General features: G+C 39.0%; 1 protein-coding gene across 1 annotated transcript; it reads left to right on the top strand.

Annotated features, from left to right (window-relative positions):
• The first annotated feature begins 2,632 nt into the window (after positions 1 to 2,632).
• Positions 2,633 to 15,563, top strand: ppp1r18 (protein phosphatase 1, regulatory subunit 18). Its single transcript, XM_053236908.1, has 4 exons — positions 2,633 to 3,565; positions 3,926 to 5,272; positions 13,194 to 13,386; positions 15,137 to 15,563. Exons 1-4 carry the CDS (start codon positions 2,633 to 2,635, stop codon positions 15,154 to 15,156), a joined length of 2,493 nt encoding a protein of 830 aa, XP_053092883.1. The 3' UTR covers positions 15,157 to 15,563.
• Positions 15,564 to 16,856: the final 1,293 nt, after the last annotated feature.

The raw sequence follows: 16,856 nt of genomic DNA, 5'->3' as shown, positions 1-16,856 counted from the left end.
TGTATTGCTCTTGCATGGCTTTAGTGGACAATATGACATAATTGCGGAGAAAATTACTGTAGATGTCATATGGCGGTTTCAAGGCCTCAACATAGTTCATACGGAGTCTATGTCTGTGAGGGGTGCATGAAGACAATAGCACCTTCATGAGCCTTACAAAGCGAAAAGGAAAACAGAAATAAGATGCAGGTGAAACCATGCCTTGACAAAGAATCATAAAGGTGTCAGTATCTTTGTCCAAGATGTCATCGATTTTGAAAAGAATTACCTTGAGCACACCTCATTTGTAATGACCAGTCATGTAGCAAGTTCTCCACGGAGTTCATTCAAGCGCCATGTGCATGACCTCTACCTGCACACTCATGGCTGATGGGCAAACTGCAGATGAACATGCTATGCAAAGCTTGTGATTGGGGTATTCACACACAACTGGCAAAACAAAACTACTAAGAGTGTGAAAGCTTGTGAAGGCTTGTCATAATCTTGTTTTGCTGAAAATATTCTGAGGGTTTAAGTGTGTGTAATGAGATGGATTCAGTGATACTGGGTTCACGGTTTTGCAGCTTGAGTTTCTAAAACCCACTTTCTCAAGGAATAACTGAAATAGAGAGGGAGGAAGGAAAAGAAAGTGACAAAGATAATGTAATGTAGACATTAAAATAACGTCTGATAAGACATAAGGACAGAGAGAAAGAATGGCGAGTGTGACAGAATAAAGGCAATGGCCTGCTGAATTAAAAGTCTTTGCTCAGGAGCAGCAGAGTGGTGCGGCCCGTTAAATCCGCTGATGGGTTTGAAGGGGATTATGGGATTAAAGTGAGCACACTGAGGTCTATACACGCTCTCTCACACTACACACTCTGTCATGATGATGATCATCATCGTTATCATCAATGAATGGTAGGACAGATTGGATAAAGCGGGGAGGAGAGGAGTTTCTGCTCCAGCACCAATAGAGGAAGGATGAGATCCTAACGTTCTACAGACATTTAATTAAGAAAAAGGTATGATGAATATATGCCGTCATCAGCATACTGAAAATAATAGGATAATTCCACTTCACTGTACCGGTGTCTGTTTCTCATCGCATATCCTTCCCGATGTAAGTAGAGTTAGAGAACTTGTCATTTCTTTAACTGCATCTCCTCATTTCCTTTCCTTCTTAGCACCTCCCTCAGAGGAAACAGAAAAAAGATGCAAGAACAGAAACAAGAAACAACAACTTTTTTGAAATCACTTATTGATTCAAACATTATCACGTTTACATATTGATGTTTTTGCCTAAAAAAGATTCTATTTATTGACTTTCATTCAAGAATTTTATTCTTACCCACTATCTATTTAAATAAGATTAGTAATTTTGTATTTGTGCTTTTTATTATAGCATCAAAAAAAAAAAAAAAAAAAAAAAAACCACACATAGCTTTCACATAGCAATCACCTGTGTGTCTTTGATCCAGAACCCTCCTCTTTCCTTATTCCTTGATTCCTCTGATTTTAAGAATGGGTATATCATTAAACATGGTATATCATTAGACATTGATTGATTTCCAGGTCATGTGCTGAAGGAGGCAGGAAAATTTTTGTACAAACTAAACAGTGCTATGCCATATGCTAGGCTAGAAGAACCATTCTAGCTAACTAGCTTTTCGTTTCAATTGGTTGGTTGTTTGACTTAAGTGAAATCTCATTATAAGTCTGTTTGATTGATTAATGTTCCACCAACGTGTCCCTGTATGGTTCTTTTGGCAAGAACAGGAAGCAAATTCATCACGAACATTTGGTTACACCACTCTGAACTTAGCAATGGAAACAACAACTGAGTGATCACGGATTTGTCATGGCACCACACTGGCCAGTGGAAAAGCACTAATAGAATTACCCTTTAGTTATGCTGTAACACTGAGCAGGAATGAAGGACATCAAATTAGGCCAAGAGGTGAATAAATGTAAGCACATCATACAATAATAATACAAGAATCTAGATAAGCTCATAGGACAAAAAGGTTGCATCCACCAATAGCAGCATGTTATTGTACAGTGTCAATAGGTCGCACAGCTGGACTTAGCATACAACTGGATCATTAGTTATTGTCATTATTAGGAGTTATTAGTTTAATGTGTTCAAAACCCCTGATGGAACACTGGGAGAGTTGAGACTGGGAGACTGGAATTATCTGGAACTTCAGGTGAAACAACAAAACATACCACAAACACAAAGTCGTCAGTAAAAGAGTGGGCTAAAACTGACAGGAGCTCAAGACACTGGTGGAACCCTGACCTGACAGGCGAGGAGACGTAACCAAGGATTAGGGAAGAAATAACACATTGTTTTTGTCTATGGAGATTATAAGGCATACCACAGATCATATATCTGTATTTGTATCTGTTTAGAACACATTATCTGTTCATATTCAGTTACATTTCTAGTATTTAGTATATCAGTTTGCATGGTAATGGAGGATTTGCATATATCCCATACACACACAGGAAGTCAAAACACAAAGAAACTACTTTACACAGGCTTTGCATTTTCTTGTATTTATTTTCAACAGGACTAACAGCAACTCCAGTGAAAGAACTGCATTAATTTATCCTTCCATCCTTCCATCCATCTTTTCATCTGTCTGTAATGTCGGTCTCTATGCTGCCGGACTGGAAGCAGCTCCTCCTGGAACGAAAGAGAAGAGAAGAGGAGGAGAGAGAGAAAAGAGACCGAGAGGAAGAGGAGAGACTGGCTAGCATGCCAGCCTGGAAACGAGGGATCATTCACCGTCGCAAGGCAAAGCAGGAAGGTGGAGGAGAGAAGGACGGAGAAAAAGTGAGAGAAGCAGGACGAGAGTTCGAACCCAAGACTGTGTCTGTAGAACCCATCTGGAAAAATTATTTTATTTTTTCACAGAATGGTTTTACAAGAGAGCAGCAGAGGAAAGAAATGGAGAAAGGGAACAATGAAGGAAAGAGACAAAGAGAGCGCAACTACGAGAGGATGAGTGGAGAGAAAAAAGAGAAATACAAAGAGAGAGAAGACAACAGAGGTAAATGGATACAGATGGAAAGAATCAGAGAGAGAGATATAATTGAGGGCATGAAGGAAAGAGAGAGTGATGCTGATAGAGGAAGGAAAGTAGGGGAGAGAGATGACGTCCTCTCCACTCTCGTCTCTGGTATTCACACCATTAAAGCAGAAAACATCATCATCATTGAGAACAGAAAGAACCAACGAGAGAAGGTAGAGAGTGATGGAGAGAGAAAAACTGAGGAGGGAAAGAAGCAAGGGATGGACCTGAAGGAGTTTCTGGCTGGTGGAGAAAAAGTGACTGAGATCTGTGTATCAGAGGTGCTGATCATCCAGCCATCCATAAAAGAAGAGAGGAGCAAGGAAGACAGGAAGCAAGGGAATGAAGATGAAAAGAAAAGAACATTGGGAGTAATAGAAAGAGAGGGAGGGGAAACAGAATGCAGAAGGGTAAGCCAACTGATTGGAAAATTTGGTGAGAATTATAAATTTCCCTGCAGGTCCAAAAGCAGTGACTGCTTCGTCCTTATGGAAATGGGGGGAGAGGTGAGAAAGGAGGAGAGAAAAAATGGGGATAGAAAAGATGAATGTAGAACAGGCAAAAGTGTGAATGCATTTAGAGGAGTACCGAAACGTTCATTTAGTTTCTCAGAGCAAGTGTGTAAGGAGAGAAGTTATTCTGATCGGAGGAAAAGAGAGATTGAGGGAGAGGTGGAGAAAGAGGAGAAGAGAGAAGAAGAGAAGAAAGAAAGTGGGAATAAGGGAGTGAATGAGACAGACAGGAACTCTGAGATTTCCACTTTTAAAGGAGAAATGAAGATATTCAGGGAATACAAGAAACAAAAAAGAATGATAAAGAAAGACAAGATTAGTGGAGAAACAGAAAAGGAGATGGAGGAGATACAGAGAGAGAGAAATGATAGAGAACAGCAAACAAAATTCCAAAATGAATCCATGAAGATTGTGAAATATGGACAGGCAGTGACACCAGTGCCACAGTCCATGGTAAAGTTATCAGATGGAGAGATAGAATCACAGAGCAGCAGAGAGGAGCAAGGGATGAGTATGACCTGGAACGAGGCAGTACATCACAAAGGAGAGATAATCAACCTTAGACCAGTCTTTTACGGGATCAGTGAGCAGAGCTTCTCAAGGAAAGATAGGGGTGAAATAAGACAAGTAGAGAGGAGGTTGAGCTGGAAGGCTGGGAGATCTTTGACCAGAGTGGAGTCTCTAAGAGAGAATATACAGCAGAAAGAGAGAGGAGGAGAACGAGTAAGAGAGGCTAAGATGGAGAGCAGACAGGAAGTGGCCTCACCGCAGTCTCTCAGCCAGTTTGATGTCACAAGGGAAGTAAGTAAAGAGGAACTTCCTGTATGTGTTCCTCCTTCTCTCTCAGCTGAAAAAGAACCCTCTGTTCTCACAGAGCGACATGACGGAGTGATACGAACACTAGAAAGAGAAAAAGAACAAGAGGAGGATCTGTTGGGGGAGAATTACATCGCTCCTTCTCAATCTTCATCCTCTTCCAGTTCTCCACCTCCTCCTCTCGGCCACACTCAGCCTGCCATGAGTCGGATCTATAACCTGAAGCCTGCAACCTCCCGGGCCGGTGTGTGTATCACTGAGAGGAACCTGGACGTCCAAGCACACAGTGGAGGAATAATAAAGATCCGATCTGGGGGACAGTTTGCGCCTGGTCCTCCGAAAATTGCGTCAGAAATAGTTTCACTGCGATCGGTGCAGCGTCAAGTAGAGCAGCTTAATCTCAAAGAACAGGAAGTCCAGAGACGAAATGATGGAGGAGCGTCGCAAAAACAGAACGTGTGTGAGACAGGTCAGGAGCAAAACGTCGATATGCAAAAAAGCCAAACACACACCATCTCAAAACCTTCCTCAGAACTGAGGGTACAGACTCAACTTCCGCAAATCAGCACTTCCACCACAAAGAACATAAACACTCAAATAGAGCCAACTGTCACAACTCCATCTACTCCTCTCTTCACCATCCGGAGCGCCTCTGGAGGCCCAGGAAAGAGAGGCGCCACCTTTACCATCACTCCCAGGACACCTTCGTCTTCTGTCACAACTCTTAAAGTGTCTTCGTCTTCCAGCACGACTTCTAAAGCACCAAGTAACACACCAGAACTGTCCAAGAAACGATATCCAACTGCAGAGGAGATTGAAGTGATTGGTGGTTATCAACACCTGGAGAGATCCTGCTTGGTGAAGAACCGAGGATCTCCAAAAATGGTAAGCATAGATACAACAGCTGGAAAACATCACGACCAACATCATTACAGTATGAGTTACTGAGTAATGTTGATGAATCAGCATATGGAACAAGAATTATATAAGCTAATATTCAATAACTTTTTCTTACTGATAAATTATGGGCTGCTTTTATTAAGTCAAAATAATGAGTTATTAAGTGAAGTGTAACATGATAATATCATGAAATAACAAGACATTAACTTATAATAATAATCAAATATTAAGTGGAAATAATAAAATATTAAGTTGAAATAACAAGGTAAGCCAAAATAATGAGATTACATCTTAAACTAAGATATTGCATCAAAATAATGTCTAATTATTTCAAGATATTATCTCAATATTGTTACTGAGTCTAAATAATGAAATATTATGTCATAATAATGAGATATTAAGTCACAATAACAAATGTTACGTCAAAAGAATATTAAGTTAAAAGAATGAGATATTAACTTGAAATAATTAGATATCCTGAAATAGCTACATATAAATTCAAAATAGAGATATGATATATATCTAAATTGCTTAATTTTTTAAATAGTATTTTTTTAAATGTGTATTTTATTCACAGGGGAACCCTGTATGATCCTAAGACGAGGTTAATTGTTGTGGTTTCCTAACTAACACCTGGTACTGACTCAGTTAGTATGATTCTTAATGCATTATATGTTATGTTTAAGCCAAGACAGATGCTGAATTTAAATATGGTGACATTTATAAGAAAATTCCGCATGCACAGGACCTTCATACACAGGACCTTTTTTCTGACGGCTCAGAGTTTCTGATTGATGCAGTGTTGATGTTTCTCACTATAACGGATGTTAATTTGGGTTGTGGTTGATGCTAAATGTAATTACACTGTAATTTTATCCAAACAGAGTTTGTCAAGACGACAGCAATAGCTACACATCTGAGGGAAATGTTGATTTTTCTGATGGTTCTGTTTTGTTTCCACTGTCTATATCCATATTTACTAGTTAAACCCTAAAACACTTAAAAAGGCAAGTGTGCTGTGTGTTTGATTACCCATACTGCAAGCAGAAATTCACGAGTTCCATTTGAGACAGAGAGAAATCTGTCATTCATTAGCACTGCTTAATCATCTCTCAGTGTAACTCAGCCTTAAATTAGATTTCTACATGTTTTTCAAAAAGACAGACTAATATATTCATTGAAACATAAACAAAATCATACAGAGTGTTTTCACAAAAGATCTAGCCAGTTACACCAGATGAAAGGCCGTTCTATCATAAAGCGAGGTGAAAAATCAGTACTAAACCATACATTGTGAGGAGATTAAAACTAGCGTGGTATAGAATTTTGGCTGGACGCAGATACTTAAAGTAGATCCTTATTGCACAGACGGTTTCATTTTCACCATCCAATCAGAAACACAAGCTTCCATAAACAGGAAGTACTACATCCATGATTGAGATGGTTGAGACGCAAGGAAGCAGGTCTTTTTCAGTGCAAAGTTGGCCAGCTGTCAAGCAATGGCGGTTACCAGCATTTTTATGCTTCCTGCCACTAGATATTATGTTTGTCGGTTGTTCATCTGTCCATTCGAGATTCTTGTTAGCGTGATCTCTAGAACGAGTGGTTAAATGTTTGTAGGTTTTATATGGAATTATCATTGTCAGCACCACATGAATTGATTAGATTTTGGAATTGATCCAAACAGGGTCAAGGTCACAGCAGGGTCAAATGTCAGTGTTTTTTTCTTCAATGGCTTCCTTCCTGTTATAAGTTTATTTCATGTCTACAAATAAGTAACAAGGAGGACTAGATTTGTTGGCATCGAGTTCTACCATTTTGTACTTAACTTCAACAACCAGCCAACATTTCATTTGATGTGTTTGTGGAAATATAACACGCATTTGTGTTTCTCACCACCTGCTGTAAAACACATGCACTGAGGACGTGGTCCAGCAAATAAATTTTTACAAGGTAAATTAATTAGACATTTACGCTATTTGGCTGCTGCTTTTATCGAAAGTGACTTATAAATGAGACAGGATACAACTGAGCAGATGATAGTTAAGGGCCTTGCTCAAGGGCAGCTTCCAACTTTGTGTCAGCAGTTTGGGGAAGGAACACATATGGGTGTGATGGTCAGGTGTCCACATGCTTTTGGACATATAGTGTACCACTGCCCCACTAATTAGCTTGCATGGCCTTCATGAACAATGTTTCCAGAGTGAGAAATATGAAGGGACATTGAAACAATAAAAAATACAGTGCAGTGCAGCCTAAAAACTGTTGTACAGTCCACAGTGATGCATGACTACGCCTTATATAGACATGTTACACAGACTGCATAGGGTTATTAAAGTGTGTGTAATAAATGTGTGTGTGTGTGTGTGTGTGTGAACAGAAGGGTTATAAACTTTCTTTCTACTCTCATTTCCTCTTGCATACACCATTCAACATTGATATACTGTGTGAAAGAAATGTCTTTTTTTAATACTATCACAGGACTGTCCATGAAACATGTCCTGAAACACTACTGCAATTTGCACTACTTCTACACTTAGTAGTAATAAATACACTACAGTTACTCCTTTAATTATTTTTCATGTATATTTATATTGTAACAACAGGCAAGTAAAAAGAGAACACAGTGGGAGAACCCACTGACTGGCAATTCACCCAACACATAGTGAAGCTTGTTGAACACTAATGGGCAGTAATGAGAAACTGGTGAGAATAGTTTTTTAGAACAGGAAACACTGACCTTATAAGGAAAGTAAAGTGGTGAACAAAAGACTGTATGAAACTTAAAAGGGTAAAGAATCAGGACAGACTTCACATATATACACTCTTACACAAACACTCCTACACTTCACATCTATTCACATGACGTGTATGTATGAAACTTTTAGAAGGTTTGGATTTGGGCAGGCTTACTGACTTTTTTTTTGTACATTTTACATATATAAATTCCTGCATGTAATCATGAGCAATGTGTCTTTGCTCCAGAGAGTTTTTTTAACATTATTTTGGGCATTTTTCTGTCACACATCATTTTTCATTTAAATTTTTTTGCATTAACTGTCATGCACAAATCAGCTAATGAGAAAGTAAAGATTGCAGTCTATTAATGAACAGTACTCATTGTACAAACACCTCAGTGTGCTAGCGGAGGTTTCAGTTTGACAGAACTGAAACAGCATTCACTTGAAACAATTAATATGATTCATGATCTGCACATTAAAACAGAAGTGATTCATTCAGGAATATGAATACTTCTTTTTAAACAAAGTGTTGATGCTTTTGCAGCCACTATTTAATTTGTTTTGAGAATTTTGTGTTAGGATAGTGTTAGCAAAAAAAAAAAAAAAAAGCAGTGTTTACAAAAATTTGTGTAGGGAAATTCAGTAGTTTACAAAACCTGGTTACAGTGGAGGTTCATTCTTAGCTACAGCAGTGGTCTTGTTGGGAAAATAAAAGTAATAATCGATGATAAGACTTGGAAAAGAATAGGGAAGTGATAAATACTTAAATAAATCAAGGGGCAATTAGGAAGAGGTAAAGCCATTCAGGGCCAAACCAACCAACAAAAACAGGACCAAATGGCAACCATAACAATAAAAATATATTAAAAAATATAAAAGTTATGTATGTTGAAGTATATACTGTATATGCACTAACTGACCAGGACACTCACTAACCAAAACTGGACAGCTGAAGCCCACTGTAGCCTCAGATTCCTTTTCTTGCCTGACAGGAGTGAAACCTGATGCGGTCTTCTGCTGTTGTTACCTATTCACCTCAGAGTTTGATTTTGTGTGCATTCTGAGATGGCTTTCTGCTCACCACAGTTGTAAAGAGTGGTTATTTAAATTACCATACCCTTTCTGTCAGCTTGAACTAGTCTGAATCTTCTGCTCTGTCTTCTCTCATCTACAAAGCGTTTCCAACTGAGATTACATTTTTTCACCATTCTGATGTTTGATGCGAAGCTCTTGACCTGAATGTGCATGACTTTATGCATTGTGGTGCTGCCACATGATTGACTGAATGAATAATTGCATGAATGAACAAGGGGACAGGTGTTCCTAATAAAGTGGGCATTGAGTGTATTTACCCATATTGTATATTGTAATATACAGTATATTCATAGTATACTATTATGTTCATTATGGTATACTTGAAACATAGTGACCATTACATTCTTGCGCTCTTTTTGCCTTTTGTTTGCCTTCTTGTTTTTTTTTTATCCTCGGGTGACTATCACTCACAGTGCAGTATCTACTTCCTCTTTAACACCGCCTCACTTCCTGTTCTGTGCAACACCACAAACAACACCACAGCAAAACCAGATCAGCACACAGCACTGAGGTTTTCATTTCAGTAAAAACTAAATAAACACTCAGAGACACACCCTCCTGTATCATCAACATCTAACTGTTCAATTCATACATGCACAGCTGTCTCATTCTAATAGTCACTCACTCACAGCCACGCCCACCTATCTCATGCTCAGCCATGCCCATCTGTTTCACACTAATACATGCCCACCTGTCTCACTGTAATACACATCCAGCTGTCTCATGCTCAGACACACCCCTTTGCCTCACTCTATTTTGTGCTCATCTGTCTCACTCTAATACATTTATATTTAGGGCATATGCCCTTATCCAGAGCGACATACATTTATCTCATTTATATAACTGAGCAATGGAGGGTTAAGGGTCTTGCTCAAGTGGCAGCAGTGGCAATGCTGGGATTTGAACTCATGACCTTCTGAATTATATGCTCATCTGTCTCACTCTAATACAATGGATATAAAAAGTCTACACACCCCTGTTAAAATGCCAGGTTTTTGTAATATAAAAAAAATGAAACCAAGATAAATCATATCACACTCAATGTGAAATTACAATGCATAAAAATTAACTGAAAAACAATCAGAAACATTTTAGGGAAAATAGGAAAAATAAAAAAGTTAATCAAGTTGCATAAGTGTGCACACCTTTTTATAAATGGTCATGTGGCTGTGTTCAGAATGAACCAAAGTAATTATCATACAGCTGTCATCAATGAAATTATTCTGATTAACACCAAATAAAGACCAGCTATTTCTGTAGGACTTTCTTCACATCTTCTTGGTTTCATCTGACTGCTGAAGCCATGGACTGCAAAAGAGATTAGAAAAGCATGCATGGTATCTCACTTGTGGAAAGGTATCTTTCAAGAGAGGGGTATAAAAGAATTTCCAAAACATTAGATGTACCATGGAACACTGTAAAGGCCATCATCAACAAATAGAGAAAATGGAGCACCACAGTGACATCACCAAAATATCATCAGAGACATCACGTCCCTCCAAAATATTGAAAAGGACAAGACAAAAACTTACTAGGGAGGCTGCCAAGAGACCTACGGCAACATTAAAGGAGCTGCAGGAATATCTGACAAGTACTGATTACTCTCTGCATGTGATAACAATCTCTCATATTCTTCACATGTCTGGGCTATGGGGTAGGGCGGCTAGATGGGAGCCCTTTCTCACAAAAAACATACAAGCTCAACTAAATCATCCCAAACCATGTGGCAAAATGTATAATGTTCTGATGAGAATTCCAAAAGGTATGTTTGGTGAAAAAAGCACATCACCAAAAGAACACCATACCCAGGATGAAGCATAGTGGTGGCTGCATCATCATGCTTTAGGGCTGCTTTTCTTCAGCAAGAACTGGGGCTTTTATCAAGGTGGAGGCAATCATGTAGCAACAAATACTAGTCAATTTTAGTGCAAAACCTTCAGGTGTCTGCTAGTAGGTGTCATGGTTATGCAGAAATCAGCGCTGAACTGCATTATCCATTGGCCCCAGCACATCACATGACCATGTCACATGTCCCACTGATCACTCACACCTGTTCTGTGTTACCCCTAATAAGCACCCCTATTTAAGGTGTAGTTTCTGTGTGTTTCATTGTCAAGCTTTTGATGTTGTGTTCACGTGTAGCCTAGTGTACCATAGCTTAGCTCATAGTCTGCCTGTTTTGCGTTCATCCCATTTTGCCCTATCTCCTGTTCAGGTTTGTTTCTTGTTTTCACTGTTTTGGTTATTTGTTTGCACTTTAATAAAAATCTGCACTTGTATCCGCTGCATCTACAAAATCCTGACAGAAAGCTTGACCTAAAATGGATACAGCAGAAATGCTTTGGTGGAGGGTGAGCAAATCCAGGAGAACCAGAGGAAGCTCGACTGGATCGAGGTCCTTCTGGACCAATTCATGGCTAGGCCTGATGTCATGCACCTCCTCTGGGAATTTATTGGGGAAGAGTCTGGCTGAAGCCGTTTCTCCCACTGCCCCCTTCGGACATTGCTCTGACTCCTTGCCTCATTGAGGACGTCACTTTGCCTCCACTGGGGGCGTTCCCCTGCCACTCTGACCTGCAAAGGACACCATTACAGATCACGGCCTCCCCATGGGCGTCACTTCGTCTCCCTGCTCTGCCTCGGACGTTACTACACCACCCGGCTCCACTTTGGACTTTGCTCTACCTTCCTGCTCCTCTGAGGATGTCACTCCTCCTCCTTGCATTGTGGTGTACATTGCTCCCCCTTCTTGTTGTGCGGAGAACATCGCTCACCCCTCTGGCTTCGCGGAGAACGTCTCTTCCCCCTTTGGCTCTGCCTTGGACTTTGCTCCTCCCACTGGCTTTGCGGTAGCTGTAGTGCTGCACTCGTGCTCTGCCTTAGCTGTGCAGAGGAGATCAATCTACCTCATTGTCTGGTGGGGGATGTCACGTCTCCTGTCGGCTCCGTGGTGCATAGTGGTCATAAGAACCCTGATCAGCTGGGGGACCCCCTCTCAAACTTGTTTCACGTGTTGGGAGCCTCGCATTAAATGGGGGTTCTGTCATGGTTATGCCGAAATTGGCAGTGAACGGCCCGAGCACAACATATGACCATGTCACATGTCCCACTGATCACTCACACCTGTCAGGTCCTACCCCTAATAAGCACCTCTATTTAAGTTCTGGTTTCTCTGAGTTTCATTGGCTACATTTACATGCACATCAAATTCCATTTAAGGTCTATATTCGGGTTGCAGCCATATTCCAAATACGATGTTTATATGCGTACAGGCATCAGAATATTCCTGTATACATGGTTATTGTAAGTATGTCGATCTACGCATGCGCTGTTCCTTTCCCGGGAGATTCATGGTGCTACTGTTGGTTATAGAGTATGCTCAGTTATTAGTTTTATTACTATTTTATAATTTAATTAGGACTCTAACACTTCTCACCATCAAACATGCCCGCCTTCAAATGGAAAGAATAGGGTAAGCTAAGCATTTTTTAGCACTCACAATTCCTTGTGGACTGAGCATACGCATATATCTCTTTCAGTGGATTTTCTGAATAAGGTATTTACGTGCAACACATTTCTGATTAAAACAGGCATATTCCAGGGATGGGAATCAGAATTTGGGGAATCGGAATATTGTCTTAATCTGAATTGGGCAATCTGATTGTGGCATTTACCTGAAAAGGAATTTTACCTTTCAGCATCAAAATCAACAAAGGAACCAAAAGAAGATTAATGTTTTTGAATGACCTAGCTAGAGCCCAGACCTGAATCCGACTAAAAATCTGTGGGTTGACCTGAAGCAGGCTGTAAACAGGAGATGCTCTTACAATTTCAGGGATCTAGAATGTTTTTGCAAGAAAGAGTGGGAAAATATTGCCAAGTCAAGATGTGCCATGATGATAGACTCTTAGCCAAAAAGACTGAGTGGTGTAATAAAATGTAAAGGTGCTTCAACAAAGTATTAGTTTAGGGGTGTCTCACTCTAATACATGCTCATCTGTCTCACTTGAAAAATGAATACATTTTTAAAAAGTCTCACCTCTGTCTGCCTCTGAAACTCTGTCTCTCAGGTGAGAGTGCGTTTTGATGACTCTCAGTTGGAGTGTGTGTCTACATACCCGTCAGAGGAGTCTATGGTCGGAGAGGAGGGAAGCAGCGATGATTGGTGGAGAATGGAGGAAAAAAAAGAAGAAAAGGATGAAGAGGAGGATGAAGATGGAGTAATTGGAGCAGGAAGAGGAATGAACAGAGTGCTTCGAGTGGGTCTGTACAATAATCCTTATTTCAATAACAAATAAATGACAGTTTTTATATGCTTACAATTAATAAACAATAAAATCTAATCACACAGCAACAGGGATGCTGGATGTTATTATTATTATTATTATTATTATTATTATTAATAGTAGTAGTATGTTTTGGTTAATACATTTTATTGAATGATCCAGAGACACAGAGAAAAAAAACACAGTTCACTTGGATTAATTAAATCTTGGGGTCTCATTTATCAAAGTGTGACTAGAACAATTTTTAAATTTGTGCGTAAGAAGTGCCAGTACGCACAAGGACACTGCCATTTATTATACGTGTATAGGCACAGCTGTACCCAGTGGCCACTGATAAATCCCACGCATTGTAATACTGCATTTGCAGTCAGTTGTAACTTGTAATTCCATGCCTACAACCAGTAAAAACCACAGAAAACACCCCTCAACTTGCAATTTCAGCTCGTCAACTTGGGGTAGTCCAGGGGACCAGTTCTTTCCCCATTTACAGAGGGACGTCAAATCAACATGGCCGCTCACACTGTGAGCAATGTAAAGTTACCCTCCTCTTCTTTTAAATGATTTTAAAGCAGTATTAGCTTTAGATCAGTTAATATACACATACAGTACTCGGTTAAATCTATAACACTGATCATACCGATCACTGTTTTGAGAAGATAATCATCAACATTAGAGTTATCACTAACATTAGCTGGCTAGTTGTTTATTGTCTGCTGTTGCTGCTGTACTGCAATTTCAGTCCAAAATGTAGCATGAATGTTTGAAGCTCACTACAGTAGAACAGAACCAGTAGCCACTCAGGCCTGTAACTGTAAAATTGCAGTTAAAGTAGCTTTGCGTTCTACATGTTCTGAGAGAGCAAACAATACACAAGCTTTAAATTTTTTTTCCCACTTCACGTATTGAACATCCCGAGGTGGGAATTGACGTCATTACAACTTGCACATTAAAATTAACACTTACAAGGCACCACAAACACAGCATAAATGGCTGTCTTCATGCACAGATACTCTCATTAGCATAATAAAGTGTCCCAAATCACCATATATGGTAAACAACTTCCATTTGAAAAGCCTTGTAGCCTGCTCAAGGTACTGCTTGTTGCAGACAGCATGGAGCATGCCGGATGGTCTAAAAAGATGAACCTCATAGATAGTGAAGTAGAGCCTCTGTTGCACAAAGTAGAACAAAATAAAAATGATTTATTTGTTATGAGTGATTTGTCTAAGATATAAATAGGACTTTTTTCTTTTAAGATTTTATGGCTACATTTGTGCATTCTAATGACATTTAGAAAACCTGCGATGGTATGAAAATTGCTAGGGTGAGTAGACTGATGATCCAGACTGAACTCCTCACTCTCAGCAGTTTCCTGTGCTCCTTTAAAACTTGTTCCTCCCTCTGTAGAGCTGCATCAAATCAATCAAATGTGACTTTTATATGATTTTATTCTATACTTGATCTGTGTCCTCTGTCTGCACCTTGTTGTGAGCCTCATGATCAGCAATTACTCTGTTAATTACACTGATGCATAATAATTGGAACAAGAGTTTCTCATAATCCATGTGTGTGTGTAGAATAAAAATAGGTTTATCATTAATAATAATTAATAATTTGTGGTCCAAATGTATTTAATAATTATTTATGTGTGACATTTTGTACAACATCTCTACACAACATTCTTTACTTTATTAATCGTGTGCTTATTTCTTCTCGCTCTTTTTCAGATGAGTCATGTCGGCGTTAATCGCTGTCATCGTAACCTGAACCTGAATTTTCACAGTTTAATAGCTGACTGAATGTGATGATTAGGATGGATATTTCTGTGTGAATAAAATGCTGTCTGCACATTGATAATATACAATAACAGTAAATGAAATAGTATATAATTATAAAGAGTCCTGTGCATAATCATTTATTATCATTAATAAATTAATAAAAAAAATAAGCAAAATACAGATCTTCCATGTTTACATAGGGCTTTGGTGTTGTGTTCTTATAATTTTTTAATTAACTGATAGTTTTGTTTGTTTCTGGGTAAACTTTAATATTGCAGTATTTCTGATGTGTAATTTTGGCTAATTCTGTTTTCTTTTATGGTTCAAGAAGCTGGCTTCAAATAAAAATGTAAATAAAAATTAATATTTTTCAGCAGTGGGCTTTGTGTTTGTTTTTGTTTTTTAGCAGAGTTTGTTTATAATCATTAATATATACATTAATTAATAACATGATTCAAATGAGCGTCATGACTCCTTTAATTTTTATCCTACACTGGCCTCTAGTGGCTGTAAATAATACAGCATTTATAATTCATCAAAACCATCCTGATTCTGTCAGTTTTGATCTGCCTTGGTGTGCTAGACGCCTTGAGTCTTCACTCAGGTCCCACCAGTTGAAATACTGAAAGTTTGTTTTAGTAAACTATTTAATGTAAAATTATATTATCCTGAATGTACAGCCAGCACCTTTTATCTGAAGCTAGGACTGCTAAATAATACAGTTCTTACATCTGAAGTATTTGTTGTAAATGAAACTATTACTGATCTGGGATTTAAATGTATTGTGTGTAATGGTCCTTAGTCATCACTCAGTAGTGTCTAACTAAGAATGTACCAGAGACTGAGATAAACTGGCTGTCTTTATTGAACACCACTGAAAGCACTGCAATGCGCAAGTACACTTATACACAACATGGCCAATATCTAAATTAAGAATATACATGGCCAACCATTGCAGGTCTTAGTAATGAACAGGTCTAATCACTGAACATGTTACACTGTATAATATTTTTCGGATTTTGTATTTGTGTGTAGGTGTGTAGTGTAGGTCCCATCTGCAGCAGTCAGCTTCTTCAACTTTATGCTGATACCAGGGCAAGCAGTTATACAATTAACTCTCTTCATTAACATTAGCACTGGATTTACAGCTGATGGTGAGTGCGTCTCCTGGAGAAACAGATTTTACTGCAGGACACTGAGTCACAGTCACCTGATCTCTGGGTCCTCAAAAAATTTTTGAAAAATGTTGCAGAAAGCTGGCTCTCCTTAACGATGTGTAATGTGTTGAGTGACCAGATGTAGCCAATATCAGTGCTGGCTCCTCTGTTGGGGCATCTGTGGTCCCTGAGTTACTGGCTTTGCTCTGATAGTCAGTAATTGTTGGGATCAGTTGACACATGCATTGGGGATCTGAGTTGGTGTGGAAGCAGGCTGCAATTTGGGTGTTTTGCTTATTTGTTTCTCACTGGAGCTGGATTTGAAGGCTGCATCTCAGACTTTCAGCAGACTGCTTTCCCTCATCCCTGTACTCAGTTTATTTGTACAGCGCTTTTAACAATGGATATTGTCACAAAGCATTTTGAACTAAATAAATATATTCAGGATATAAATTGTAAATGTATGAATTTATCCCTAATGAGCGAGCCAGAGGCGATGGTGGTGAGGAAAA

Source organism: Pangasianodon hypophthalmus, chromosome 9 (assembly GCF_027358585.1).
Source record: "Pangasianodon hypophthalmus isolate fPanHyp1 chromosome 9, fPanHyp1.pri, whole genome shotgun sequence".
NCBI lineage: Eukaryota > Metazoa > Chordata > Actinopteri > Siluriformes > Pangasiidae > Pangasianodon > Pangasianodon hypophthalmus.
The sequence above is the reverse complement of the archived record's forward strand: the minus strand, read 5'-3'. Positions and strand labels throughout refer to the sequence as shown.

What these genes read in the sequence shown, in the direction of transcription:
- ppp1r18 (XM_053236908.1), top strand. Translation starts at nt 2,633, where the DNA reads ATGTCGGTCTCTATGCTGCCGGACTGGAAGCAGCTCCTCCTGGAACGA. An exon ending in ACCGAGGATCTCCAAAAATG is followed by an intron (nt 5,273 to 13,193) that starts GTAAGCATAGAT and finishes TCTGTCTCTCAG; the next exon opens with GTGAGAGTGCGTTTTGATGA. An exon ending in GAACAGAGTGCTTCGAGTGG is followed by an intron (nt 13,387 to 15,136) that starts GTCTGTACAATA and finishes GCTCTTTTTCAG; the next exon opens with ATGAGTCATGTCGGCGTTAA.